At 54.6% G+C, this 26296-nt stretch overlaps 4 protein-coding genes across 5 annotated transcripts in view; all 4 read right to left on the bottom strand.

Moving 5' to 3' along the window:
• ACADVL (acyl-CoA dehydrogenase very long chain) overlaps nt 1–1067 on the bottom strand; it is a 31742-nt gene extending 30675 nt beyond the window's left edge. For both annotated transcript variants that reach the window (XM_077789515.1, XM_077789516.1), the window contains exon 1: nt 887–1067. In XM_077789515.1, coding sequence (XP_077645641.1) covers nt 887–942 — 56 coding nt within the window. In that variant the 5' untranslated portion in view covers nt 943–1067. The remainder of the gene's footprint in view (nt 1–886) is intronic.
• A 3611-nt stretch (nt 1068–4678) lies between these two features.
• Nucleotides 4679–11233, bottom strand: PHF23 (PHD finger protein 23). Its single transcript, XM_077789459.1, has 6 exons — nt 11155–11233; nt 10027–10058; nt 9746–9838; nt 7527–7967; nt 7367–7454; nt 4679–4890 (listed from the first exon to the last, which is right to left on the bottom strand). Exons 1-6 carry the CDS (start codon nt 11168–11170, stop codon nt 4679–4681), a joined length of 882 nt encoding a protein of 293 aa, XP_077645585.1. The 5' UTR covers nt 11171–11233.
• A 1056-nt stretch (nt 11234–12289) lies between these two features.
• On the bottom strand, nt 12290–17349 carry GABARAP (GABA type A receptor-associated protein). Its single transcript, XM_021551100.3, has 4 exons — nt 17162–17349; nt 15477–15555; nt 14092–14210; nt 12290–12502 (listed from the first exon to the last, which is right to left on the bottom strand). The coding sequence occupies exons 1-4, from the start codon at nt 17249–17251 to the stop codon at nt 12437–12439; spliced, it is 354 nt and encodes a 117-aa protein (XP_021406775.1). The 5' UTR covers nt 17252–17349; the 3' UTR covers nt 12290–12436.
• Nucleotides 17350–19283: 1934 nt separating this feature from the next.
• Nucleotides 19284–25152, bottom strand: SNAPC2 (small nuclear RNA activating complex polypeptide 2). The gene is made up of 5 exons (XM_031507707.2): nt 24841–25152; nt 22657–22764; nt 21362–21433; nt 20986–21226; nt 19284–19850 (listed from the first exon to the last, which is right to left on the bottom strand). Exons 1-5 carry the CDS (start codon nt 25045–25047, stop codon nt 19645–19647), a joined length of 834 nt encoding a protein of 277 aa, XP_031363567.2. The 5' UTR covers nt 25048–25152; the 3' UTR covers nt 19284–19644.
• Between the last annotated feature and the right edge of the window lie 1144 nt (nt 25153–26296).

Genomic DNA, 26296 nt, shown 5'->3' with positions numbered 1-26296 from the left:
AAAATCCCGAATCCCCCAAACCCCAATCCCTGAACCCCCCAAATACCCAAACCCCCAAATCCCAAACCCAGAAACCCCCCAAATCCCAGAACCCCCCAAATCCCAATCCCAGAAACCCCAAAATCCCAGAATTTCCCCCAAATCCCCAAACCCTTCCAAATCCCAACCCCAGAACTCCCCAAAATCCCGAATCCCCCAAAATCCCAGAACCCCCCCCCCAAAATCCCGAATCCCCCAAACCCCAATCCCTGAACCCCCCCAAATCCCAGAACCCCCCCAAACCCCAAACCCAGAACTCCCCAAAATCCCAAAACCCCCCAAATCCCAATCCCAGAACCCCCCAAAATCCCAGAACCCCCCAAAATCCAAGAATCTCCCAAACCCCAATCCCTGAACCCCCCAAATACCCAAACCCTTCCAAACCCCAATCCCTGAACCCCCCCAAATCCCAGAACCCCCCAAACCCCAAACCCAGAACTCCCCAAAATCCCAAAACCCCCCAAAATCCCAAATCCCAGAACCCCCCAAAATCCCGAATCCCCCAAACCCCAATCCCTAAACCCCCCCAAATCCCAGAACCCCCCAAAATCCCAGAATTTCCCCCAAATCCCCAAACCCTTCCAAATCCCAGCCCCAGAACCCCCCCAAATCCCAAAACCCCCCAAACCCCAATCCCTAAACCCCCCCAAATCCCAGAACCCCCCAAAATCCCAGAATTTCCACCAAACCCCAACTCCGGGCCCCCCCAAAACCCCCAAACCCCCCAAAAAAATCCCATCCCCCCCCCCCTCACAGGACCCCCCAACTTCCAGAACCTTCCAAGACCCCCCCCCCCCACCCCCCCCCAAAACCCCCAAATTTTGGCGTTTCTCCCCCACAGCCTGACCCGGGCGGGATCCGCCGCAGCAGCCGCAGCCCCGCTCCCAGCCCCAGCCCGGCCATGTCGCCGCTGTCGCTGTCGCTGTCGCCTCTGTCGCGATAAACCCGGGGGTGTCCCCGAGCCCCCCCCACTCCCCTCACACAAGGTCACGGCCGTGGGCGTGGCCTCGGCGCGCGGGGCACGCTGGGAAACGTAGTGAACCCGCCTATTTCCATATGCTAATGAGGCGAGGGTATAAAAGGCGCCGTGCCGTTGCCATGGTGACGGCTGGTGTGGGCGTGGCCTGCGGGGCGGGGTTTAAAGGCTCGGGCGCGGTACCGAAGGGGCTTAAATTGAGGTAAATTATATATATTTTTTAGCGTTTTATTTTAGAAACTCCTAAATTAATATTTCTAGGAATTAAAATTAAAGCGAATCCTAGTTTTTTTGTTGTTTGGTTGTTTTTTTTTTTCGCTGGTTTTGGGGTTTATGTTTACCGGATATCCCCTCCCCAAACTAATGGGTGATTTTTTAAGGATTTGAATTTATAGACAGGTCTGGTGTTTTCACCGTTTGTAACACTTAATTTAAGGCGAAACACTCCAAAATTAACAAATTAGGTTAGAAATGTAAATCTGAAAAGAAACCTGGGGTTTTTTAGCTTTTTCTGAGTTTAGTCTTAGAAATACTTAAAAACACCCTAATGGGTGATTTTTAGAATCTTCAGTTTAAATAAAACCACAGGTTTATTAAAATGACTCCACCCTTTTCCCCTCATGTTTTCGCCATCTTTAATCCTGTCACATTTCTCTTAACTTTTCTCCTCACTTTCCCCACCATTCCCCCCACATTTCACAATTTTTCCTGCACTTTTTCTCCTCACATTTCAGGCACTTTTCCCTATAATGGTTCCCATCATTGCTCTTTTCCCCTCACATTTCCTGCTTTTTTCTCCCTCAAGTTTCCTCTTATCCCTCACATTTCTCACTCTTTTCCCCCTCACGTTTCCTGTTATTTCTCACGTTTTCCACACTTTTTTCTCTTAAATTTTTCCCCTCATATTTCTCACCTTTTATCCTTCACGTCTCCACATTTCCCCCTCACATTTCCCACCATTTCCCCCTCATATTTCTCACCTTTTATCCTTTGCGTTTCTCATCCTCTCTCCCAGTTTCCTGCCCTTTTCCCCCTCACATTTCCTGCTCTTTTCCCCCTCACGTTTCCTTTTATTTCTCATGTTTTCCACTCTTTTTCCTCTTAAATTTTCCCCTCATATTTCTCACCTTTTATCCTTCACATTTCCCGCCCTTTTCCCCCCTCACATTTCCCATCCTTTCCCCCCTCACATTTCTCACTCTTTTCCCCCTCATGTTTCCTTTTATCTCTCACGATTTCCACCCTTTTTTCTCTTAAATTTCCCCCTCGTATTTCTCACCTTTTATCCTTTACATCTCCATTTCCCCCTCACGTTTCCCACCCTTTTTCCCCCCTCACATTTCCTGCCCTTTTCCCCCCTCACATTTCCTACCTGTAATCTCTCATATTTTCCACCCTTTTTCCTCTCACGTCCCCCTCATATTTTTCACCTTTTATCCTTCACATCTCCACTCTTTTCACCTCACATTTCCCACAATTTCCCCCTCACATTTCCCACCATTTCCCCCCTCACATTTCTCACCTTTTATCCTTCACATCTCCACTCTTTTCCCCTCACATTTCCCACAATTTCCCCCCATTTCCCCCTCGTATTTCTCACCTTTTATCCTTCACATCTCCACTCTTTTCCCCTCACGTTTCCTGCCCTTTTCCCCCTCACATTTCCCACAATTTCCCCCTCACATTTCCCACCATTTCCCCCCTCACATTTCTCACCTTTTATCCTTCACATCTCCACTCTTTCCCCTCACATTTCTCACCTTTTATCCTCCACATCTCCACTCTTTCCCCTCACGTTTCCTGCCCTTTTTCCCCCCTCCCATTTCCCACCCTTTTCCCCCTCACATTTTCCATTTTCCCCTCACGTTTCCTGCCCTTTTTCCCCCCTCCCATTTCCCGCCCTTTTCCCCCTCACATTCTCCATTTTCCTCCCCATTTTGGGGCTCCTTTTGGGGTTTTTGGGGTGCAGCAGACGGACAGACAGACACGAACCCCGCCCGGGTACGAAGCAACGGCGCTGTTTATTTACAACGGGAGGGGCTGCAGCCCCCCAAAATCCAAAATATTATCCTTCAAACAAAGAGGGGAAGGGAATAAAAGGTGGGGAGGGGCCCCCAAATTCCAACTGGGGGAGGTTTAGGGGGGGAAATCCCCCAAATCCCTCCCTTAAACTCCCCCCAAACTGGGACTGACCCTTCCTGTTTTGGGGGTGCCCCCCGCCCCGCAAAATGATGCTCTAAACACCCCCAAAAATTTGGGGGAGGCACCCCCAAAAAAGTGGGGTGCAGGGAACGTTTAGAAAAATAACACACATGAAAAAACTTGTTTCCAAAACCTCAGAGTTTGGGGGTGAGGGGACCCCCAAATCCCCCTCCCCAATTCAGGGGTGTGACCCCCCCCTTCCAAAATCTTGCACAGGGGTTGAGACACCCCAAAACCTCATGAATTGGGGTACAGGACCCCCAAACTTCGTGCCTTGGGGGAATTAAAAAACCCCAAAACCTCTTGAACTTAATGGGGTCCCCCAAATTTTATCTGGGACCCCAAAACCTCATAACATGGGGCAGGGAACCCCAAAATTCTCTTCTTTTTGGGGTAGCGGACCCCAAAACCTTCTATTTTCGGGGAGTTTTTCCCCAAATCTTAGTTTGGGGTGCGGGTCCCCCAAGTCCTCTTTTTCTGAAGGAGTGGGACACCCCAAAAGCTCCTGATTTGGGGCAAAGAACACCCCAAAATCCCCCTATTTTAGGGGGAGTCCCCCAAATCTTTTTGTCTGGGGTGAAGGACCCCCAAACCCTTCCTTCTTGGGGGTGGGGGACCCCAAAATGTCATAATTTGGGGTAGGGGACCCCCCAAACCTCCCCTATCTAAGGGGGGGCTCCCCCAATCTTAATTTGGGGTGGGGGAACCCCCCCCCAAACCTTCCCAATCTTGGGGGTGAGGGACCCAAAAAAATTAAAAAAAAAAAAAATCTCATGATCTGGGGTAAGAGCCCCCCAAATCCTGTACCCCAAAATGGGACCCCAAAACCCTCCTGGCCTGCAGATGAGGGACCCCAAAACCACACCCAAATTTTAACTGGAACCCCAAAACTTATTGGGGGTGGGGGGAGGTAAAAGTCCCCCAAAAATCTCCTCATTTTTGAGGGAGCTGGACCCAAAATTTCACAATTTCAGGGGTTTTACAAACCCCAAACCCTCATAATGTTGGGGGGAGGAGGTTCCAACCCAAAAAATCTCCAATTTTGGGCACCTTCCAACCCCCTGAACCTCACAATTTTATGAGCGCTTCCAACCCCAAAACCTCCCATTTTTGGGGCAAGCTTCCAACCCCCAAAATCTCCGATTTTGGGCACCTTCCAACCCCCCAAACCTCCCAATTCCGGGGAGAGCCACAACCCCAAAATCTTCAATTTTGCGGGAACCTTCCAAACCCCAAAACCTCACAATTCTAGGGTGACTTTCCCCCCCAAAAAAAACTTCAAAATTCGGGAACCGCACCACCCCCAAACTTCTCGTTTTTTTTGGGAGGAACCTCCAAACCCCCCCAAAGCGCGGGGGAAAGGTCGCAACCCCCAAAATTTCCGATTTTGAGCACGTTCCACCCCCCAAATCCTGCCGGAAGCGAGGGCGGGGAGCCCCAAAATCCCAATTTTCGGGGGGTTTAGGGGTCCCCGGTGGGGCGGGGGGTGGCGGGGGCGGCCCGGCGGGGCCCCTCGCGGCATTTTTGGCAATAGAAGACGTCGGGGACGTTGTTTTTCTTCACCTTGGCGCAGGACAGGTGGATCCAGGTGCCGCACTGGCTGCACTCGATCATGGGCCGGCCGGCGAAGGGCTTTTGGCAGTAGCAGGTGATCAAATCCCAGGAATCGTCACCTGAAAAACCCCCAAAAAAGGTAAAAAATGCAGAAATTCATAAGGAATTGAAAAAAAAAAAAACAAAAAATAGGTAAGAAATTCATAAGGAATTGAAAAAAAAAAACACAAAAAAAGGTAAAAAAATGAAGAAATTAATAAGGAATCGAAAAAAAAAACACAAAAAAAGGTAAAAAATGCAGAAATTCATAAGGAATCAAAAAAAAAACCAAAAAAAAGGTAAAAAATGAAGAAATTCATAAGGAATTGAGGAAAAAAAACCCACAAAAAAAGGTAAAAAATGAAGAAATTCACAAGGAATCGAAAAAAAAACCACAAAAAAAGGTAAAAAATGCAGAAATTCATAAGGAATCGAAAGAAAAAACAAAAAAAGGTAAAAAATGCAGAAATTCATAAGGAAGAGAGAAAAAAAAAAACAAAAAATGTAAAAAAATGCCAAAATTCATAAGGAATTGAAAAAACTCCCCAAAAAAGGGAAAAAAAATGCAGAAATTCATAAGGAATTGGAAAAAAAAAACCCAAAAAGGGTAAAAAATGCAGAAATTCATAAGGAATTGAAAAAAAAAAACCCAAAAAAGGTAAAAAAATGCAGAAATTCCTAAGAAATTGAAAAAAAAACCCAAAAAAAGGTAAAAAATGCAGAAATTCATAAGGAATCTTGGTCTGAAACAACACGGAAAAACCTCAGTAAAAACGGAGGAATTTGGGTTGTGATAACCACAAAAAAACTCGTGAAATGTTAAGGAGGTGGTGAAATATCCTGAATTTATGTCCCAAATTCTACCTGGGATCTGTGAGGTTGCTCTGGGATCAATCAAATCCCAAAATTTACGTCCCAAATATCATCCGGGACTGCTCAAATCTCCCCTGAGAACCCCAAAAACTCCTTCAGGACCACCCAAACTTCAACTGAAATCCCCAAACTTCACCCAAAAACCTCTCCAGGGATCCCAAATCCCCCCAAAATTCCTTCAGGACCACCCAAACTTCATCCCAAAACCCCCAAATCCCCCAAAATTCACCCAACTCCACCACGATGTCCTCGTCCATGACCTGGGTGTCCCCTCCAGGGACCCCAAACCTCCCTGACACCCCTTAAAACCCCTCCAGGACCCCCAAACCTTCCCCAAAACCCCCAAATTTCCCCAAAACCCCCAAATCTCCCCCAAAATCCCCGAATTTCCCCCTGAACTCACCCGACTGCACCACGATGTCCTCGTCCATGACCCACACATCCCCTCCAAGGACTCCAAACCCCCCTGAGACCCCCAAATCTCCCCCAAATCTCTCCCAAAGCCCTAAATCTCCCCCAAAACCCCGAAATCTCTCCCAAACCCCCAAATCTCCCCCCAAACCCCCCGAATTCCCCCAAACTCACCCGACTGCACCACGATGTCCTTGTCCATGACCCACACATCCCCCTGAGGGACCCCAAATTCCCCCAAAACCCCCAAATCTCCCCCAAAACCCCCAAATCTCCCCCAAAACCCCCAAATCTCCCCCCAAACCCCCCGAATCCCCCCGAACTCACCCGACTCCACCACGATGTCCTCGTCCATGACCCACACATCCCCTCCAGGGACCCCAAATTCCCCCAAAACTCCCCCAAAACCCCCAAATCTCCCCCCAAAACCCCCAAATCTCCCCCAAAACCCCCCGAATCTCCCCAACTCCACCATGATGTCCTCGTCTGTGACCCACACATCCCCCTGAGGAACCCCAAATTCCCCCAAATCCCCCCAAACCCCCAAATCTCCCCTGAATCCCCCCAAACTCACCCGACTCCACCACGATGTCCTTGTCCATGACCCACACATCCCCCTGAGGGACCCCAAATTCCCCCAAAATCCCCCCAAAACCCCCAAATCTCCCCCCAAAACCCCCAAATCTGCCCCAAAACCCCCAAATCTCCCCCAAAACCCCCAAATCCCCCCGAGCTCACCCGACTCCACCATGATGTCCTCGTCTGTGACCCACAACATCCCCTCCAGGGACCCCATACCCCCTGAGACCCCCAAATCTCCCCCAAAATCCCCCAAATCTCCCCCAAAACCCCCAAATCTCCCCTGAAACTCCCAAATTTCCCCCAAATCTCCCCCAAAATCCCCCAAATCTCCCCCAAAACCCCCAAATCTCCCCTGAAACTCCCAAATTTCCCCCAAATCTCCCCCAAAACCCTCAAATCTCCCCCGAACTCACCCGACTCCTCCACTATGTCCTCGTCCATCACCCACCCATCCCCTCCAGGGACCCCAAACCCCCTTAGACCCACAAATCTCCCCCAAAATCCCCGAATTCCCCCCAAACTCACCCGACTCCACCACGATGTCCTCATCCATGACCCACACATCCCCCTGAGGGACCCCAAATTCCCCCAAAATCCCCCCAAAACCCCCAAATCTCCCCCCAAAACCCCCAAATCTCCCCCAAAACCCCCAAATCTCCCCCCAAACCCCCCGAATCCCCCCGAACTCACCCGACTCCACCATGATGTCCTCGTCCATGACGCGCGCGTCGCTGTCGCTGCCGTCGCCGTCCCTGCTGGTCTCGGTGCTCCCCCCTTCCTTGCCCACCCCCAGCACCCCCCCGGGCCCCCCCAGCACCCCCAATTTCCCCCCCTCGGGGGGCAGGGGCGGGGGAGGGGGCGGCGGCGGGGGAGGGGAGGGCGGCTCCTCCTCGGAATCCGTCTCCTCGCTGGGGGACCCCCTCCCCAAAACTCCCCTCTCCCCTTTTTTCCAGCGCCGCTTCTTGCTCTTTTTCACCCGGATCCGCGAATTCTCCCGGCGGGAGCCGCCCCCGACGGCCGCGTCCCCCCCCCGGCGGCCGCGGCGCTCGCGGCGTTTTTGGGGGGTCGGCGCCCCCGGGTTGTTCTGGGGGGAGGGGAGGTCGAACAGGGAGTCTTTGAGGCGCATTTTGTCCAGAATGGCCGATTCCGGCGGGGCCAGGGCGCGTTTTTTGGAGGATTTGGCTTTCCGCACGAAGGTCTCGATGGTTCGCAGCGCGGCCGGCGCCGAGCCCCACGCGTCCCCCCCGGCCGGGCGCGGCGAGCTGGGGCCCGACGAGGGCCAGGGGGGGTCCTGGGGGAGGGAAATGAGGGGGGACCCCAAATTCACCCCAAATCCAGCCCGGGAACCTCAAACTCGCCCCAAATCCAACCTGGGAATCTCAAATTCACCCAAATCCAACCCGGGAATCTCAAATTCACCCCAAAATCCAACCCGGGAACCTCAAACTGACCCCAAAATCCAACCTGGGAATCTCAAATTCACCCAAATCCAACCCAGGAACCTCAAACTGACCCCAAAATCCAACCTGGGAACCTCAAACTGACCCCAAAATCCAACCCAGGAACCTCAAACTGACCCCAAAATCCAACCCAGGAACCTCAAACTGACCCCAAAATCCAACCCAGGAACTTCCAATTCACCCGAAATCCAACCTGGGAATCTCAAACTCGCCCCAAATCCAACCCAGGAACTTCCAATTCACCCGAAATCCAACCCGGGAACCTCAAACTGACCCCAAAATCCAACCTGGGAATCTCAAATTCACCCAAATCCAACCCGGGAATGTCAAACTGACCCCAAAATCCAACCCGGGAACCTCAAACTGACCCCAAAATCCAACCCAGGAACTTCCAATTCACCCGAAATCCAACCCGGGAACCTCAAACTCACCCGAAAATCCAACCCAGGAACTTCCAATTCACCCAAAATCCAACCCGGGAACCTCAAACTGACCCCAAAATCCAACCTGGGAATCTCAAATTCACCCAAATACAACTCAGGAATCTCAAACCCACCCCAAATCCAACCCAGGAACTTCCAATTCACCCCAAAATCCAACCCAGGAATGTCAAATTGACCCCAAAATCCATCTCAGAACCCCTAAACTCACCCCAAAATCCATCTCAGAACGCCCAAATTGACCCCAAAATCCAACCCAGGAATGTCAAATTGACCCCAAAATCCAACTCAGAACTCTCAAACTGATCCCAAAATCCAACCCGGGAATCCCAAACTCACCCCAAAATTCAACCTGGTATCCCCAAAATCCAACTCAGGGCCCCCAAATTTACCCCAAAATTAAACTCGGGAACCTCAAACTCACCCCAAGATCCAAACCAGGGCTCCCAAACTCACCCCAAAATCCATCCTAGGACCCTCAAATTCACCCCAAACCCACCTCAGGACCCCCAAAATCCCCCCCAAAATCCCCCCCACCAACCCCCCTCTCAACATGGCGTCGCCGCGCAAGGCACGCCGGGACCTGTAGTCCCCGCGCCAAGCACCGCCTACACCTCCCATCATCCCCGCGGCACGCAGGGGGCGTGGCCACGCAAATCGCGCCGCCATTGGTCCTCCGCGAATGGGCGGGGCTTTGCCACCAGGGATTTCCCGCTGTGGGCGTGGCTTAGGGCGGGTCGCCACGGGATTGGCGGAAAGCGAGGGAGGGGCGGGGTTTAGCGCGCTGTCAATCACGCGGGGGCCGCGCGGGGCACGCCGGGAGCTGCCGGGGCGGCGGCGGGGCCGGGGGGAACCGGGAGAGGGAACGGGGGGGGGGAGCGGGGGAATTAAGGACCGGGGACGCCTCTTAAAAACCTCCCACTTCTTTAAAGCCCCGCCCGGTGCCTCCCCGCGACCTCCCGGTGCCCCTCCGGGACCTCCCGGCGGCAACTCCCGGTGTTCTCCCGGTGGCCCCTCCGGTACCTCCCGCAAGGCTCGGCTGCCCTCCCGTTACCCCCGCGATCTCTCCCGGCGCCTCCGCGGTTTTCCCGGTGCTTCCCCGACCCTCGCGGTGCCTCCCCGGTAGCTCCCGGTAACCCCCGGTGCCCTCCCGGTGCCTCCCCGGTTACCTCGGCGGCCGCCGGGATGTAACCGGCGTAGGCCAGCACGAAGCTGCAGAACTTATTGAAGTCCTCGATCGTTCTCCGCCGCTTTTCCGGGGGCTGCCGGTACCGGGAACCGAGCAGGGAGGGAGAGAAGGGCTCACCGTGAACACCGGGATTTTCCCGTTAAACCCCCCCAAAAAACCCCGGGGCCCCTCCCGGTTACACCGGCAGCGGCGAAAGGATTGAGCAGCGGGGGATTCCCCGTCCCCCCACCCCTCCCGGTGCCTCCCGGTGCCCCCCCTCACCTGCGGTTCGCTTTTCAGCGGCGCCAGCGCTTCTGTGCAACGGGAAGGGAGCGGGGATCGCACCGGGAGCGGCACCGGAGCCTCCCCGGCAGCGCCACCGGGGCTCCGCACGCTCCGATCCCCCCCGGTACCGGCTCCAAACTCCCCCCGCCCCCCCCTTCCCCCCCCGGTTCTGCGCTCCCGCTGCTGCCGCTCCCTCCCTCCCGGTTTGGAGCCGCTACCGGGACTCGGAGCGGTCCGAACCCCCCCGGTACCGGCTCCAAACCCCCCCGGTACCGGCTTTAAATCCGCTCCGGTACCGCCTTGATCTCCCCGCGGTACCGGCTCCAAACCCTCCCGGTACCGCCGCTCTGCGAGCTCCAAAGTCCCCCCGGTTCCACCTCCCGCTCCCGCCGGTACCGGCTCCAAAGTCCCCCCGGTTCCACCTCCCGCTCCCGCCGGTACCGGCTCCAAAGTCCCCCCGGTTCCACCTCCCGCTCCCGCCGGTACCGGCTCCAAACCCCCCCCAAATTCCCCCTCCAGCTCTTCCCGGTACCGGCTCCAAACTCTCTCCGGTAGCAGCTCGATCTACCCCCGGTACCGCCGCTCTGAGAGCTCCAAACCCTCCCGGTACCGGCTCCAAACTCCCTCCGGTTCCTCCTCCAGCTCCTCCCGGTACCGACTCGAAACCCCCCCGGTCCCCGCTTCAAACCCCCTCCGGTACCGGCTCCAAGCCCCTCCGGTACCGGCTCCAAACCCCTCCGGTAGCGGCTCCAAACTCCCTCCGGTTCCACCTCCAGCTCCCCCCGGTACCGGCTCCAAACTCCCCCGGTACCGGCTCCAGCTCCCCCCGGTTCCACCTCCAGCTCCCCCCGGTACCGGCTCCAAACCCCCCCGGTTCCCTCTTGAAACCCCCTCCGGTACCGGCTCCAAACTCCCTCCGGTTCCTCCTCCAGCTCCCCCCGGTACCGTCTCCAGACCCGCCCGGTTCCGCCGCTCTGCTCTCCCTTATCCCGGCACCGCCACTCCCGGTACCCCCCCTCCCTCCCCCCCCCTTTCCATTACCGGGAGCCCAACCCCGCCGCTCCCGGCACTGCGGCGGCCGCGGCGCCGCCGCTGCGGGGCTGCCCCGCGCCGCTGCCGCGGTACCTCCGGGCTCGGCCATGGCCGCGGCCCCGCCGGGCCTCCCCGGTTGTTCCGGGCCCCCCCCGGTGCCGCTCCCGCTCCCTCCGGTGCCGCCTCGGACCGCGCCGCCCCCGCCGGGCCCCGCCCCCGCCGCGCCCCGCCCCGCCCGCCGCGCGCACGCGCAGGACCCGCCCCCTCCGCCGGGCCACGCCCCTCTCCGGGCACCGCGCCGCGCTCGCTTTGAGTTCTACGCATGCGCAGCGTGCTAGTTATACAAACCACGCCCCTCTTTGGGCAACGCTCTTTACGCCGCGCTCACTTTGAGTTCTACGCATGCGCAGCGTGCTAGTTATACAAACCACGCCCCTCTTTGGGCAACGCTCTTTACGCCGCGCTCACTTTGAGTTCTACGCATGCGCAACACCCTAACGCTGTATACAAACCACGCCCCTCTTTGGGCGCCGCGCTCCCCTTGGGTTCTACGCATGCGCAACGTGCCAATTATACAAACCACGCCCCCTCCGGGCTATTCCGCGTTGCTCGTGGCTCATTCCAAATTTCCCCCCAAATCCCAAATTTCCCCCCAAATCCCGTTTCCTCCCCATTCCCAAATTCCCCCTAAATCCCAAATTGCCTCCCAAATCCCAAATTTCCCCCCAAATCCTATATTTCCCCCAATCCCAAATTTCCTCCCCATTCCCAAATTTCCCCCCAAATCCCAAATTTCCTCCCAAATCCCAAATTTCCTTCCCATTCCCAAATTTCCCTCAATTCCCAAATGCGAACCACGCCCCCTTTTGGTCCTAGTTTGACCTCCACGCATGCGCGCGGCGCTCATTATGCAAATCGCACTCTCGCCCCGCCCTTATTTTTTTGAGCTATGCGCGCACGCAGCGCGCTCATTATGCAAGCCACGCCCCCTCGCCTCACACGACACTCTTCATTTGCGCGCGGAGCTCATTATGCAAACCACGCCCCCCGCTTTTACTTTGCATTGTCCGCATGCGCAAAACCCTCATTATCCAAGCCCCGCCCCCCACGCCCATATTTGGCAGCTCACGCCCGCGCTCATTATGCAAACCACGCCCCCTCCGCGCCCGCATTTGGCGCGCGCTCATTATGCAAGCCCCGCCTCCCTTCAAGCCACGCCCACTTCCGGTCCTGGCCCTGAGGCGGCTCCGTCGCTTTTATTGGGGGGGAGGGGGCGGGAAAAGAAACCGGGAAGGGGCAAAAAATGGGGAAAAAGGGGGAAAAAGCGGGAAAAGGCGGGAAAGGCGGGAAGGGCGGGAGAGCCCCGGCCGCGCGCTCAGGCCCCGTAGACGCTCTCGTCGCTGTAGGCGATGTAAAGGAAGAAATCCTCCTCGTGGTGCTCCTGAGGGGGGAAAACCGGGAATTGAGGGGTTAAACACCGGGAATTGAGGGGTTAAACACCGGGAATTGAGGGGTTAAAAACAGGGAAATCAGGGGTTAGACACCGGGAATTGAGGGGTTAGACACCGGGAATTGAGGGGTTAAAAACAGGGAATTGAGGGGTTAAACACCGGGAATTGAGGGATTAAACACAGGGAAATCAGGGGTTAGACACCCGGGAATTGAGGGGTTAAACATCGGGAATTGAGGGGTTAAAAACCCGGGAATTGAGGGGTTAAACACCGGGAATTGAGGGGTTAAACACCGGGAATTGAGGGGTTAGACACCGGGAATTGAGGGGTTAAAAACCGGGAATTGAGGGGTTAAACACCGGGAATTGAGGGGTTAAACACCGGGAATTGAGGGGTTAAAAACCGGGAATTCAAAATATTTGGGAATATTTGGGGTTTTCCCGGATTTTGGGGCTTTTTCCTGGGATTTTTAATGCCCCATTCTCAAATTTTCTCCCCCAAATTTCCCCCAAATCCCAAATTTCCTCCCCCAAATCCCAAATTTCCTCCCCTAAATCCCAAATTTCCCCCCAGTTTTTGTTCCCATTATCCCATTTTTTGGGGGGGGTGTTCCCAGGTTTTTTTGGGGTGATCCAGGGATTTTTGGGGATAATTTTGGGATTTTTGGCGAAATTCTGGGGCTGTTTTGAGGAGATTTTGGGGAGGTTTTAGGGAATTTTTGGGGATAATTTTTGGGAGGTTTTCAGAGAAGTTTTGGGCTTTTTGGGGAATTTTTGGGAATTTTGGGGTCGTTTGGGGGAGGTTCTTGGGGAAATATTGGGGATTTTTGGGAAGGTTTTTGGGGATATTTTTGGGGTTGTTTTGGGCATTTTTTGGGGCTGTTTTGGGCAGGTTTTGGGGATATTTGGGGCAGGTTTTCGGGATTTTTTTGAGGCTGTTTTGGGCATTTTTTGGGGTATTTTGGGGCTGTTTCGGGGATATTTTTGGAGTTGTTTTTGGGGCTGTTTGGAGGAGGTTATGAGGATTTTTGGGGAGGTTTTGGGGATATTTTGGGGAGGTTTTGGGGATATTTTGGGGAGGTTTTTGGGGATGTTTTTGGGGATGTTTTGGGAATATTTTGGGGAGGTTTTTAGGGGTTATTTTTGGGGTTGTTTTGGGCAGGTTTTGGGGATATTTTTGGGGAGGTTTTGGGAATATTTTTGGGGCTGTTTTGGGGCTATTTTTGGGGCTGTTTTGGGGATATTTTGGGCAGGTTTTGGAGATATTTTTGGGGCTGTTTTGGGGATATTTTGGGGCTGTTTTGGGCAGGTTTTGGGGATATTTTTGGGGCCGTTTTGGGGCTGTTTTGGGCAGGTTTTGGGGCCGTTTTGGGGATTTTTTGGGGTGTTTTTGGGGTTGTTCGGGGAGGTTTCGGGGCTGTTTTGGGCAGGTTTCGGGGATATTTTTGGGGCCGTTTTGGGGCTGTTTTGGGCAGGTTTTGGAGATATTTTTGGGGCTGTTTTGGGGATTTTTTGGGGTGTTTTGGGCAGGTTTTGGGGTGTTTTTGGGGTTGTTCGGGGAGGTTTCGGGGCTCTGGGACCTGGTAGAGCTGGCCCATGGTGGCGCTGGTGGGGGGGATGACGTTGTTGACGAAGAAGAAGAGCGCGTCCTCGGCCCGCAGGTGGATCCGCTTCCGGATCAGGAAATAGAACTGCCCCACTGAAAGCACCAAAAACACCCAAATCACCCCAAAATCAGGGAGAAAAACAAAAAAAACCCCAGAAAAATCGACCCAAAAACACCCAAAATCGACCCAAAATCTGAGCCGAGCGTCCTCGGCCCGCAGGTGGATCCGCTTCCAGATCAGGAAATAGAATTAAAAACACTGAAAGCACCAAAAACACCCCAAATCGCCCCAAAATCAGGGAGAAAAACAAAAAAAAACCAGAAAAATCGACCCAAAACTACCCAAAATCGACCCAAAATCTGAGCCGAGCGTCCTCGGCCCGCAGGTGGATCCGCTTCCGGATCAGGAAATAGAATTAAAAACACTGAAAGCACCAAAAACACCCAAAATCGCCCCAAAATCCGGGAGAAAATTAAAAATAAAATAGAAAAATCAGCTCACTAATAAAAAAAAACAGAGAAAACCCCAAAAACGGCCGAAAAACACCCCAAAATCAACCATAAAAAGCCCAAAATCAGCCTTAAAAACCTCCAAATCAACCCAAAAACCCCCAAAATCAACCATAAACACCCCAAAATCTGCCCAAGAATCCCAAAATCTACCAAAAGCCCCCAAACTCAGTCCTAAAAACCCCAAAATCAACCCCAAAGCCCCAAAAATCAATTGAAAAACTGCAAAAAAAAATTCTCCAAAAAACCACCAAATTCCACCCCAAAACCCCCAAAAATCTACCAGAAAAACTCTAAATCACCCCAAAAAAACTGAGAAAATTTGGGAAAAACCCCAAAAATGCTCCAAAAAAACCAAAAAGCCAAAAAATTCCTCAAAAAACCCCAAAATCCCCCAAAACCCCAAAATTAAAAAAAAAAAATCCCTCCAAAAATTCCCAAAATTGTCCAAAACCCCCAAAAATCCACCTAAAACACTCCAAATCACCCCAAAAAACCCAGAAAATTGAGAAGAAACACCAAAAATTCCTCAAAAGACCCCAAAATTCCCAAAAATTCCCAAAAAACTCAAAACAAATTCCCAAAAAAAAACCACCAAAATCCACCAAAAAAAAAGAAAACACAAAAACCCCAAAAAATTCCCCAAAATTCCCCAAACCAAACCCCAAAATTCCCATAAAAAACACCAAAATTCCCCGTAAAAACCTCCAAATTGCCCCAAAAAATCGAAAAAAATGGGAAAAAAACCCCAAAAAAATTCCAAAATAAAGCCCCAAAATTTCCAAAAAAAGCCCCAAAAATTCCCAAATTCCCCCAAATTCCCCAAATTCCCCAAAATTCCTGCCCCACCTGTGAGGTCGGAGGGCACCAGGTATTTCTTCTTGTCCAGGTCCCCGATCCGGGCCTTGGGCGCCTTCTCCACGATCACCTGGGGGAAAATTGGGAAAATCCCTTAGATTTTGGGGGAAAACAAAAAGAACTTGTGAAGTAAAATTTTCCTTCACTTTGGGGAAAAAATCCTGGATTTTGTGGGGGAGAAATTTCCTTAAGTTCGGGGGACAAAAATTGGATTTTGAGGAATAAAATTTGGATTTTTGAGTCCCAATCTGCTCGGATTTTGGGGGAATAAAACTCCCAGAGTTGTGGGTACAAAAATTCTTGGATTTTAGGGGGAAAAAAATGTGAATTTAGGGGGAAACTTCCCTGAATTTGAGGAAAATCCCGATTAATTTGGGAAAAAAATATCCCCGAATTTGTGGGGGAAAATCTTCCCAAATTTGGGGAAGAAATCCTGGGAATTTGGGGAAAATCCTTCTGGATTTGGGGAAAATCCCTTAAATTTGAGGAAAACCTCCTGAATTTTAAGCAAGAAAACCTCCAAAATTGAGGGAAACCCCAAAGGGACATGAAAATTTAAGAACTTTGGGGTTCCCGGATGGAATTTTGGGATTCTTGGGTGGAATTTTGGGGGTTTTGGGTGGAATTTTGGGGTTCTCGGGGAGGATTTTGGGGTTCTCGGGGAGGATTTTGGGGTTCTGGAAGGGAATTCTGAGGCTCCCAGGCTGAATTTTGGGGTTCTCTGATGGTATTTTGGGGTTCCAGGGGGGATTTTGGGGTTCCCGGATGGAATTTTGGGACTCTTGGATGGAATTTTGGGGTTCTTGGGTGGAATTTTGGGGTTCCCAGATGGAATTTTGGGATTCTTGGGTGGAATTTTGGGGTTCCCAGATGGAATTTTGGGATTCTTGGGTGGAATTTTGGGGTTCCTGGTGGGAATTTTGGGGCTCCCGGGGGGAATTTTGGGATTCCCGGTTGGAAATTTGGGATCCTGGTTGGAATTCGGGGGTTCCCGGGGTGAATTTTGGGGTTCCCTGTGGGAATTTTGGAGTTCCGGGTGCAATTTTGGGGTTCCTGGTGGGAATTTCTGGTCTCCCGGACGGGATTTTTGGGGTTCCCTGCTTGATTTTTGGGGTTCTCGGTGGAATTTTGGGATTCCCAGGAAGGATTTTTGGCGTTCCCGGGTGGGAATTTTGGGGTTCCCGGTGGATTTCCGGGGTTCCCGAAGTGAATTTCGGCGTTCCCGGTGGATTTCCGGGGTTCCCGGTGGGAATTTCGGAGCTCCCGGTGGGAATTTGGGGATTCTCTGTGGGAATTTCGGGGCTCCCGGTGGAAATTTCGGGGTTCCCGGTGGGAATTTCGGGGTTCCCGGTGGGAATTTCGGGGCTCCCGGTGGATTTCCGGGGTTCCCGAAGTGAATTTTGGGGTTCCCGAAGTGAATTTTTGGGTTCCCGAAGTGAATTTTGGGGTTCCCGAAGTGAATTTCGGGGTTCCCGGTGGATTTCCGGGGTTCCCGAAGTGAATTCCGGGGTTCCCGAAGTGAATTTTGGGGTTCCCGGTGGGAATTTCGGGGCTCCCGGTGGATTTCCGGGGTTCCCGAAGTGAATTTTGGGGTTCCCGAAGTGAATTTCGGGGTTCCCGAAGTGAATTTCGGGGTTCCCGGTGGATTTCCGGGGCTCCCTGAGGCGCGGCCTCACCGGCACTCGGTCCGGGTACTTCTTGCGGATCTTCTCCCCCTCGCAGCGCCGCTTCTCGAACGGGTGCTCCTCCTTGTACAGGAACTTCATGGCCGGGCCGGACCGGGCCGGGACCGGGACCGGGACCGGGACCGGAGCGTCGGGAGCGCGCAGGGATACGGGCCCGCCCCGCCTGCGCCGACGGCGTACGGCGCGCCAACGGCGTAAGGAGCGCCCCTTGAGGGAAACGGAGCGGCGCTGCGCAAACGGCGTAAGGGAACGGGGCAGCGCCCTCAGAGCTACGGAAACAGCGTAAGGAAAGCGGGAGTGCCCTCAGCACTGCGCAAATGGCGTAAGGGAACGGGGCAGCGCCCTCAGAGCTACGGAAACAGCGGAAGGAAAGCGGGAGTGCCCTCAGCGCTGCGCAAATGGCGTACGGGAATGGGAAGTGCCCTCAGGGCTACGTAAATGGCGTACGGGAATGGGAACTGCCCTCAGCGCTGCGCAAACGGCGTACGGGAATGGGAAGTGCCCTCAGCGCTGCGCAAATGGCGTACGGGAATGGGAAGTGCCCTCAGCGCTGCGTAAATGGCGTAAGGGACTCGCCCTCAGTGCAACGACTCTTCCAGTTCGTTCCAGTTAGTCCCAGTTCCTTCCTAAGGCCTCCCAGGCCTTTCCCAGTTCAGCCCAGTTCCCTCCCAGCTGCTCGGAGCGGCCACGCCGGCGCCCAGGGCGCTGCGCAGACGGCGTAAGGGCGCAGCCCACAGCGCTACGCGAACTGCGTGCGGCTCATCGCGGTCCATCCCAGTTCCTCCCAGTCCGGCCCAGTCCCTTCCGAAGGGATCCCGGAGCTGCCCGGGCTCCTCCCGGTGCCGGTAGCGGGGAGGGGTCCCGGGCAGGCCCCGGGGCGGCCCCGGGCGGAGGCGCGGAAGGATCCGGGCGGTGCTGCGGCCCTCACGTGACTGACGTCATGTGACTGACGTCACGGCGCGCGCGCAGGGTCACGTGGCAGGCGGGGAAATAAACACGGGGCGCGGGAGCGAAAAGGGGCGGGGCCAAGGCGGGGCGGGCGGAACCATTGGGGGAGAAACGGGGGGGGGGGGGGGGAGCCGGGCGAGTCCATCCCAGTCCCATTCCCAGCGCTCCCAGTTCATCCCAGTTCCCCCCCAGTTCCATCCCAGTCCCATTCCCAGTGCTCCCAGTTCATCCCAGCCCATTTCCAGTTCATCCCAGTTCCCTCCCAGTCCATCCCAGTGCTCCCAGTCCATCCCAGTCCCATTCCCCGTGCTCCCAGTCCATCCCAGTCTATTCCCAGTGCTCCAAGTTCATCCCAGTCCCATTCCCAGTGCTCCCAGTTCATCCCAGTCCCATTCCCAGTGCTCCCAGTTCATCCCAGTCCCATTCCCAGTGCTCCCAGTTCATCCCAGTCCCATTCCCAGTGCTCCCAGTTCATCCCAGTCCCATTCCCAGTGCTCCCAGTTCATCCCAGTCCCATTCCCAGTGCTCCCAGTCCATCCCAGTCTATTCCCAGTGCTCCCAGTTCATCCCAGTCCCATTCCCAGTGCTCCCAGTTCATCCCAGCTCCATTTCCAGTTCATCCCAGTTCCCTCCCAGTCCATCCCAGTCCCATTCCCAGTGCTCCCAGTCCATCCCAGTCCCATTCCCAGCGCTCCCAGTTCATCCCAGTTCCTCCCCAGTTCATCCCAGTCCCATTTCCAGTGCTCCCAGTCCATCCCAGTTCCATCGAAACCAGTTCCAGTTCATCCCAGTAACCCCCAGTCCATCCCAGTTCCCTCCCAGTTCATCCCAGTTCCCCCCCAGTTCCATCCCAGTGCTCCCAGTCCATCCCAGTTCCCTCCCAGTTCCATCCCCGTCCCATTCCCAGTGCTCCCAGTTCATCCCAGTTCCCTCCCAGTCTATCCCAGTTCCCTCCCAGTTCCATCCCAATCCCATTTCCAGCTCCCAGTCCATCCCAGTTCCCTCCCAGTTCATTCCCAGTGCCCCCAGTCCCTCCCAGTACAAACCAGTATAACCCAGTTCCCTCCCAGTCCCTCCCATTTCCATCCCAGTTCCCTCCCACTTCTCTCCCAGTTCATCCCAGTTCCATCCCAGTCCAGCCACAAACGAGTCCCAAAAGCTCCAATTTTGGGAAAATCCAATTTTTTTTTTTCTCTCCCCCTCCCCCAAAACCTGGGCAAGAGCAGAGAGGATTTGGGATCGTCCCAAAATTTGGGACATGCCCCCCCCAAAAAAACAAAAGAAATTTGGGAATTCCCAGGAAATCTGGGATTCCCCCACCCAAAAATTGGGAATTCCCGGAAAATTTGGGATTTCCACCAGCCAAAAATTGGGAATTCCCGGGAAATTTGGGAACCCTCCCACCAAAATTCGGGAATTTGGGGTCTCACCCCATGGAATTTGGGACTCGCCCAAAATTGGGGAATTCCCCCCCCCCCAGGAATTTTGGGACCCCCCAGATTTGGGAATTTCCCCCCCCCAGTCCCTCAGGCCGCCCGTCCCAGTAAAACCAGTGGCACCAGTAAGGGGTTGAGGGGGGGGCACGGGGGGGGCTCGGGGCTCCGGGGCGGCTCTCGGGGGGCGCTCAGGGACCCCCAAAGGCGCCGCAGCCGCCGCCGGAGCCCCCCCAGCGCTCCCAGTGCTCCCAGTTCGGCCGGCAGCGCTCCCAGTAAGGCCAGAACCACGGCGGCCTCTGCGGGGGGGGAAAACGGGGTCAGCACCCCCAAAATGGGAATGGGAACCCCCCCCAAAATGGGAATGGAACCCCCCCAAAATGGGAATGGAACCCCCCCAAAATGGGAATGGAACCCCCAAAATGGGAATGGGAACCCCAAAATGGGAATGGAACCCCCCCAAAATGGGAATGGAACCCCCAAAATGGGAATGGAACCCCAAAATGGGAATGGAACCCCCCCAAAATGGGAATGGAACCCCCAAAATGGGAATGGAACCCCAAAATGGGAATGGAACATTCCAGTTTGGGACGGGGAACCCCCAAAATGGGAATGGAACCCCAAAATGGGAATGGAACCCCCCAAAATGGGAATGGAACATTCCAGTTTGGGACGGGGAACCCCCAAAATGGGAATGGAACCCCAAAATGGGAATGGAACATTCCAGTTTGGGACGGGGAACCCCAAAATGGGAATGGAACCTCCCCAAAATGGGAATGGAACATTCCAGTTTGGGACGGGGAACCCCAAAATGGGAATGGAACCCCCCCAAAATGGGAATGGAACATTCCAGTTTGGGACTGGGATCCCCAAAAGGGAATGGGAACCCCAAAATGGGAATGGAACATTCCAGTTTGGGACTGGGAACCCCAAAATGGGAATGGAACCCCCAAAATGGGACTGGGATTGGACCAGTTTAGGACTGGGATCCCCCAGTTTGAACTGGGAACCCCCAAATTTGAAGTGGAGACCCCAAAAATTGGACTGGGAACCCAAAATGGGACTGGGAACCCCAAATTTTGCTCCTCCCCCACATACTCCCCCCCCCGCCCCCAATTTTTTGGGACCTCCCCCCTCATCCTTAAAATTTGGAACCTCCCAAAATTTTGGGATTTCTTCCCCGAATTTTTGGGATTTCTCCCCAGAATTTTTGGAATTTCCCCCCTAAATTTTGGGTCCCTCCCAATTCTGCCCTCCCCTCACCCCGAAATTTTTGGGGACAGCCCCCTCAATTCCCACCCCCTTCTCCCTTAAAAAATTTTCCCCCAATTTTTGGGATTTCCCCCCGTAATTTTTGTTCTCCCAAATTTTTGGGATTTCCCCCCCTCACATTTTTGGGGACCCCCCCAAATTTTGGGGTCCCCCCCAACTCACCTGCGGGGGGCAGGGGGGGCCCCTCTCCCCCTGTGCTGATCCGCGCCAGGAATTCATAAATCTTCCCAAAATCCACCTCAAACCCCCCCCGGATTTGGGGCGACCCGGAATTTTGGGGGGTCCCCACCTCCGGGGAGGTCTCCGAATTTTGGGGTGACCCCAAATTTGGGGGGGTCCCCAAATTTTGGGGGGGTCTGGAGCAGGCGAGGGTCAGGGGCTCGGTGGCCGCCAGCGTCAGCACCTGGGGGGGATTTTTTGGGGGGAGATTTTTTTGGGGGATTTTTTTTTATTTTGGGGGGTTTCACCCCAAATTTGGGGTGGGGGGATTTGGGGGATCCCCCCCTGAACCCCAAAATCCCCCCCCGGACCCCCTCACCTGGGAGAAGGCGGCTCTGGGGGGTCCCTCCAGGGCTCCTCCCACGAGGGTCTCAGCCAGGTCCTGCCACACCTGGGGAGCCAAAAATCGGGGTGGGAACCCCCAAATCGGCCAAAAATCCCCAAAATCAGCCCCAAAAATCCCCAAATCAGCCCCAAAAATCCCCAAAATCAGCCCCAAAAATCCCCAAATCGGTCCAAGGACCGTAAAAATCTGGCTGGGAACCCCAAAATCAGCCAAAAATCCCCAAAATTAACTTGGAAACCTCAAAAGCAGCCAAAAATCCCCAAAATCACCCCAAAAATCCCCAAATCGGTCCTAGAACCCCAAATCCGGGCGGGAACCCCAAAATCAGCCAAAAATCCCCCAAAATCAGCCCCCAAAAAATCCCCAAATCAGCCCTGGAACCCCAAGATCAGCCAAAAAAACCCCAAATCTGGGTTTGGAACCCCAAAATCACCCAAGGAACTCCAAAAACAGCCAAAACTCCCCAAAAATTGGGTTGGGAACCCCAAAATTCTGGCTGGGAAGCCCAAAAATCAGCCAAGGAACCCCAAAATCATCCAAAAAACCCCAAAAATTCCCAAATTCCCAACTCAGGACCCCCCAAACTCCAAAATATCCCCCCCAAACCTGGATGGGGGTGCGGATCCAGCATTGGGATTGCAGAAATTTCCGGAATTTGGAGCTCAGAACCCCCAAAATCCCCCAAAATCCTCCAAAAATTTCCCCCAAAATTCCCCAAACCTGGATGGGGGCGCAGATCTGGCGCTGGAATTGCAGAAAGTTCCGGAATTTGGAGCTCAGGACCCCCAAAATCCACCAAAAATCCACCCAAAAATTGCCCAAAATTCCCAAAATTCCCCAATTCCCCCCCAAACCTGGATGGGGGCGCAGATCCGGTGCTGGAATTGCAGAAAGTTCCGGAATTTGGAGCTCAGAACCCCCAAAATCCACCAAAATTCCACCCAAAATTCCCCAAAATTCCCAAATTTCCCTCCCCAAACCTGGATGGGGGCGCAGATCCGGCGCTGGAATTGCAGAAAATTCCGGAATTTGGAGCTCAGAACCCCCAAAATCCACCAAAAATCCACCCAAAAATTGCCCAAAATTCCCAAAATTCCCCAAAATTCCCCAATTCCCCCCCAAACCTGGATGGGGGCGCGGATCCGGCGCTGGAATTGCAGAAAGTTCCAGAATTTGGAGCTCAGAACCCCCAAAATCCACCAAAATTCCACCCAAAAATTGCCCAAAATTCCCAAAATTCCCCAAAATTCCCCAATTCCCCCCCAAACCTGGATGGGGGCGCGGATCCGGCGCTGGAATTGCAGAAAGTTCCGGAATTTGGAGCTCAGCGCCTCCCGGGCCGCCCGGCCCCGCAGCCGCACCAGCAGCGCCCGGATCTGCCAAAATTTGGGGCAAATTCGGCGATTTTGGGGCTCCCCAAAATCTTGGGGGGGGGTGGGAAGCCCTGGGGAACCCAAATTTTTGGGGGTTTTCCTTAAAATTCCGCCAGAAATCCAGAAATGATTTGGGAATTCCTCCCCCCACCCCCATCCCTGTAAAATTCTTCCCCTCAGGAGCAAAAAATTTTGGGGACTGCCAAAAATTCCACCCCCAAGGAGGCCAAAATTCCCTCCCCAAGAGGCCAAAACTTTAGGGATTCCCAAATTTTTTGGGAATTTTGGGGTTGCTGAGGTGAATTTTGGGTCTCTGAGGGGAATTTTGGGACCCCTGAGGGGAATTTTGGGGTCTCTGAGGTGAATTTGGGGTCCCTGAGGGGAATTTTGGAGTTTCTGAAAGAAATTTTTGGGTCTCTCAGGAGAATTTTGGGATTTTTGAGGGGAATTTTGGGCTCTGGGAGGAAGTTTCGGGGTCCCTGAGAGGAATTTTTGGGTCAGAGGTGAATTTTTGGCTCCCTGAGGGAAATTTGGGTCTCTGAGGGGAATTTTTGGGTCCCTGAGGGGAAATTTTGGGGGTCTGGGAGAAATTTTGGGGTCTATGAGGGGAATTTTGGAGTCCATGAGGGGAATTTTGGGGGTCTGGGAGAAATTTTGGGGTCTATGAGGGGAATTTTTGGGTCCCTGAGGGGAGTTTTTGTGTTTCTGAGATGAATTTGGGATCCCTGAGGGAAATTTTGGGATTTTTGAGGGGAATTTTGGGGCTTTGGGAGGAATTTTGGGGGTCCCTGAGGGGTATTTTTGGGTCTCTCAGGGGAATTTTGGTATTTTTGAGTTGAGTGGAATTTTGGGGTCTTTGAAGGGGAATTTTGGGGAACCCTGAGGAGAGAATTTAGATATTTCTGAGGTGGAAATCTGGGGCTTTTTGAGAGAAAATTCTGGGGTCTTTGAGAGGAAAATTTAGGAAACCCTGTGGGGGAAATTTGGAGATCCCTGAGGGAGGAATTTGGGGGCTTTTAAGAGAAAATTTTGGGGTTTTTGAGGGGGGAATTTGCAGATCCCTGAGGGCGGAATTCGAGGTTCTATAATGAGAATTTGGGGGTCCCTGAGAGTGAAATTTGGGAGTTTCTGAGTGGGAATTTTGGGGGTCCCTGAGGGCGGGATTTGGGGATTTGTAAGAGAAAATTTTGGGATCTTGGAGGGGAGAATTTGGGGATCCCTGAGGGCGGAATTTGGGGATTTCTAAGATAAAATCTTGGGGTTTTTGAGGGGGGAATTTGCAGATCCCTGAGGGTGGAATTTGGGGGTTTTTGAGTGGGAATTTTGGGGACCGCTGAGGGGAGAATTTCGGGTTCCCTGAGGGCGAAATTTGAGGGTCCCTGAGGGCAAAATTTGGGATTTCTGAGTGGGAATTTGGGGTCCCTGAGGGGGGAATTTGGAGATCCCCGAGGGCAAAATTTGGAGGTTTGTAAGATAAAATTTTGGGGTCTTTGAGGTGGGAATTTGCAGATCCCTGAGGGCGGAATTTGAGGTTCTATGACGAGAATTTTGGGGAGACCTGAGGGGGGAATTTGGGGGTCCCTGAGGGCGAAATTTGGGTGTTTCTAAGAGAAAAATTTTGGGGTCTTTGAGGAAAGAATTTGAGGGTTCCTGAGGGCGAAATTTGGGGGTTTATGATGAGAATTTTGGAGATCCCTGAGGGGGGTATTTGCAGACCCCTGAGGGTGGAATTTGGGGGTTTTTGAGTGGGAATTTTGGGGTTTTGAGGGGGGAATTTGCAGATCCTTGAGGGCGGAATTCGAGGTTCTATGACGAGGATTTTGGGGGTCCCTGAGGGGGGATTTTGGGGGTTTCCGAGTGGGAATTTTGGGGTTTTGAGGGGGGAATTTGGGGGTCCCTGAGGGCGAAATTTGGGGTTTTATGACGAGAATTTTGCAGACCCCTGAGGGCGGAATTCGAGGTTCCATGAGGAGAATTTCGGGGATCCCTGGGGGCGATTCTGGGGCTCCCCGGCTGGAAGCCCGCGGCCGCTCCGAGGCTCTCCTGCGACCACCCCTCCGTCCCTCCCTCCCTCCCCACCTCCTCCTCGCTCCTGCGGGGCAGCCGCTCCCTCAGCGCCGCCGGCAGCCGCTGCTCGGGGAGGCCGCGCAGCGCCTCGTCCCTCAGCGCCCTCAGCAGCTGCCGCTTCTCCCGCAGCCCCCACGGGCCCCGCTGCGGCCGCTCGGGGCTGGCCGAGAGCCTGGCGAAGCGCGCCGGGATCAGGCGGAGCCGCCGCGGCGGTTTCATGGCGGCGGCGGCGCCTCCCTCATGGCGATGGCGGCGGCGGCTCCCTCAGGGCGCCAAAATGGCGGCGGCGCCTCCGCGGCGCGCGGCTCGTGACGTCACCGCGCGGCGGCGGCGAAACCTCCTCGGCGCGCGGCTCGTGACGTCACCGCGCGGCGGCGAAACCTCCTCGGCGCGCGGCTCGTGACGTCACCGCGCGGCGGCGGCGGCGCCTCCTCGGCGCGCGGCTCCCTCAGGGCGTCAAAATGGCGGCGGCGCCTCCGCGGCGCGCGGCTCGTGACGTCACCGCGCGGCGGCGGCAGCGCCCCCTGGCGGCGCGGAGGACTCGGGGGCGCGCGCGGGAATTTGGGGAGGGGCTGCGTTTATTTTGGGGGGGGTGGGGGGAAATGGACCTCCCCCCGGATTTTGGGGGTTACAGGGGGGGCTCGGGGGTTTTCTCGTCGTCCGGGGGGCAGTCGATGAAGTCGGCCAGCATGGCGGTGGTCTCGTCCTGCTCCTGCGGGCGGCACGAGAGAGAGAGACCCCCGCCTCACTTTTGGGATGGGGTGCCCGGATTTGATCCCAAAATTCCCATTTGGGACCCCAACATTCCTGACTGGGACCCCAAATTCCCAATTGGGACCCCCAAATTCCCGGACTGGGACCCCAAAGACCCAATTGGAACCCCAAAAGTCCCAAATTTGACCCAAAATTCCCGAATGTGACCCGAAATTCCCAATTTGTACCCGAAATTCCCGATTTGGACCCAAAATTCCTGAATGTGACCCCAGGAACCCCAAATTCCCCCAAAATCCCCCTCTGGACCCCCCAAAAACTTCCCAGGACCCCCCAAAATCCCCCTCAGGACCGCCCAAAATCCCCAAATTCCCCCCAAAATCCCCCCAGACCCCCAAAATCCCCCCAGGACCCCTCAAAATCCCCAAATTCCCCCCAAAATCCCCCTTAGGACCCCCCAAAATCCCCCCAGGACCCCCCAAAATCCCCAGGACCCCCCAAAATCCCCTAATTCTCCCCAAAATCCCCTAATTTCCCCCAAAATTCCCAAATTCCCCCAAAATCCCCCCAGGACCCCCCGAATCGCTGCCCTCCCCCCGTACCTGCTCCTTGCCCGGGGGGGCTCCGGGGGCTCCTCCTGCAGCGGGGGGGGAGGGGCGGGGGGGAGGGGCGGGGGCTGGGCCCCCCGGCGGGGGGGGGAGGGGCGGGGGGGAGGGGGCGGCCTCCAGGGCGGGGGGGGGAAGGGGCGGGCTGGGGA

The sequence above is a fragment of the Lonchura striata genome, chromosome 34, assembly GCF_046129695.1.
Source record: "Lonchura striata isolate bLonStr1 chromosome 34, bLonStr1.mat, whole genome shotgun sequence".
Taxonomy (NCBI): Eukaryota; Metazoa; Chordata; class Aves; order Passeriformes; family Estrildidae; genus Lonchura; species Lonchura striata.
Note: the sequence above shows the minus strand (reverse complement) of the source record. Positions and strands in the feature narration are given on the sequence as shown.

Excerpts from the sequence above, each read along its gene's own strand:
- PHF23 (XM_077789459.1), bottom strand. Across the intron at positions 7,455-7,526 it reads CCCCGCCGCCGCCCCCTCCC|GAAGGGGGGAGCACCGAGAC; the intron begins CCGCCCCTGCCC and ends GGGGTGGGCAAG. Across the intron at positions 4,891-7,366 it reads GGACATCATGGTGGAGTCGG|GTGACGATTCCTGGGATTTG; the intron begins GTGAGTTCGGGG and ends GGGGTTTTTCAG.
- GABARAP (XM_021551100.3), bottom strand. The coding sequence starts at position 17,251 with ATGAAGTTCCTGTACAAGGAGGAGCACCCGTTCGAGAAGCGGCGCTGC. Across the intron at positions 15,556-17,161 it reads AGTACCCGGACCGAGTGCCG|GTGATCGTGGAGAAGGCGCC; the intron begins GTGAGGCCGCGC and ends ATTTTCCCCCAG. Across the intron at positions 14,211-15,476 it reads GGTGCCCTCCGACCTCACAG|TGGGGCAGTTCTATTTCCTG; the intron begins GTGGGGCAGGAA and ends TGGTGCTTTCAG.
- SNAPC2 (XM_031507707.2), bottom strand. The coding sequence starts at position 25,047 with ATGAAACCGCCGCGGCGGCTCCGCCTGATCCCGGCGCGCTTCGCCAGG. Across the intron at positions 22,765-24,840 it reads CCCGCAGGAGCGAGGAGGAG|ATCCGGGCGCTGCTGGTGCG; the intron begins GTGGGGAGGGAG and ends AAATTTTGGCAG. Across the intron at positions 21,227-21,361 it reads CCAGAGCCGCCTTCTCCCAG|GTGCTGACGCTGGCGGCCAC; the intron begins GTGAGGGGGTCC and ends AATCCCCCCCAG.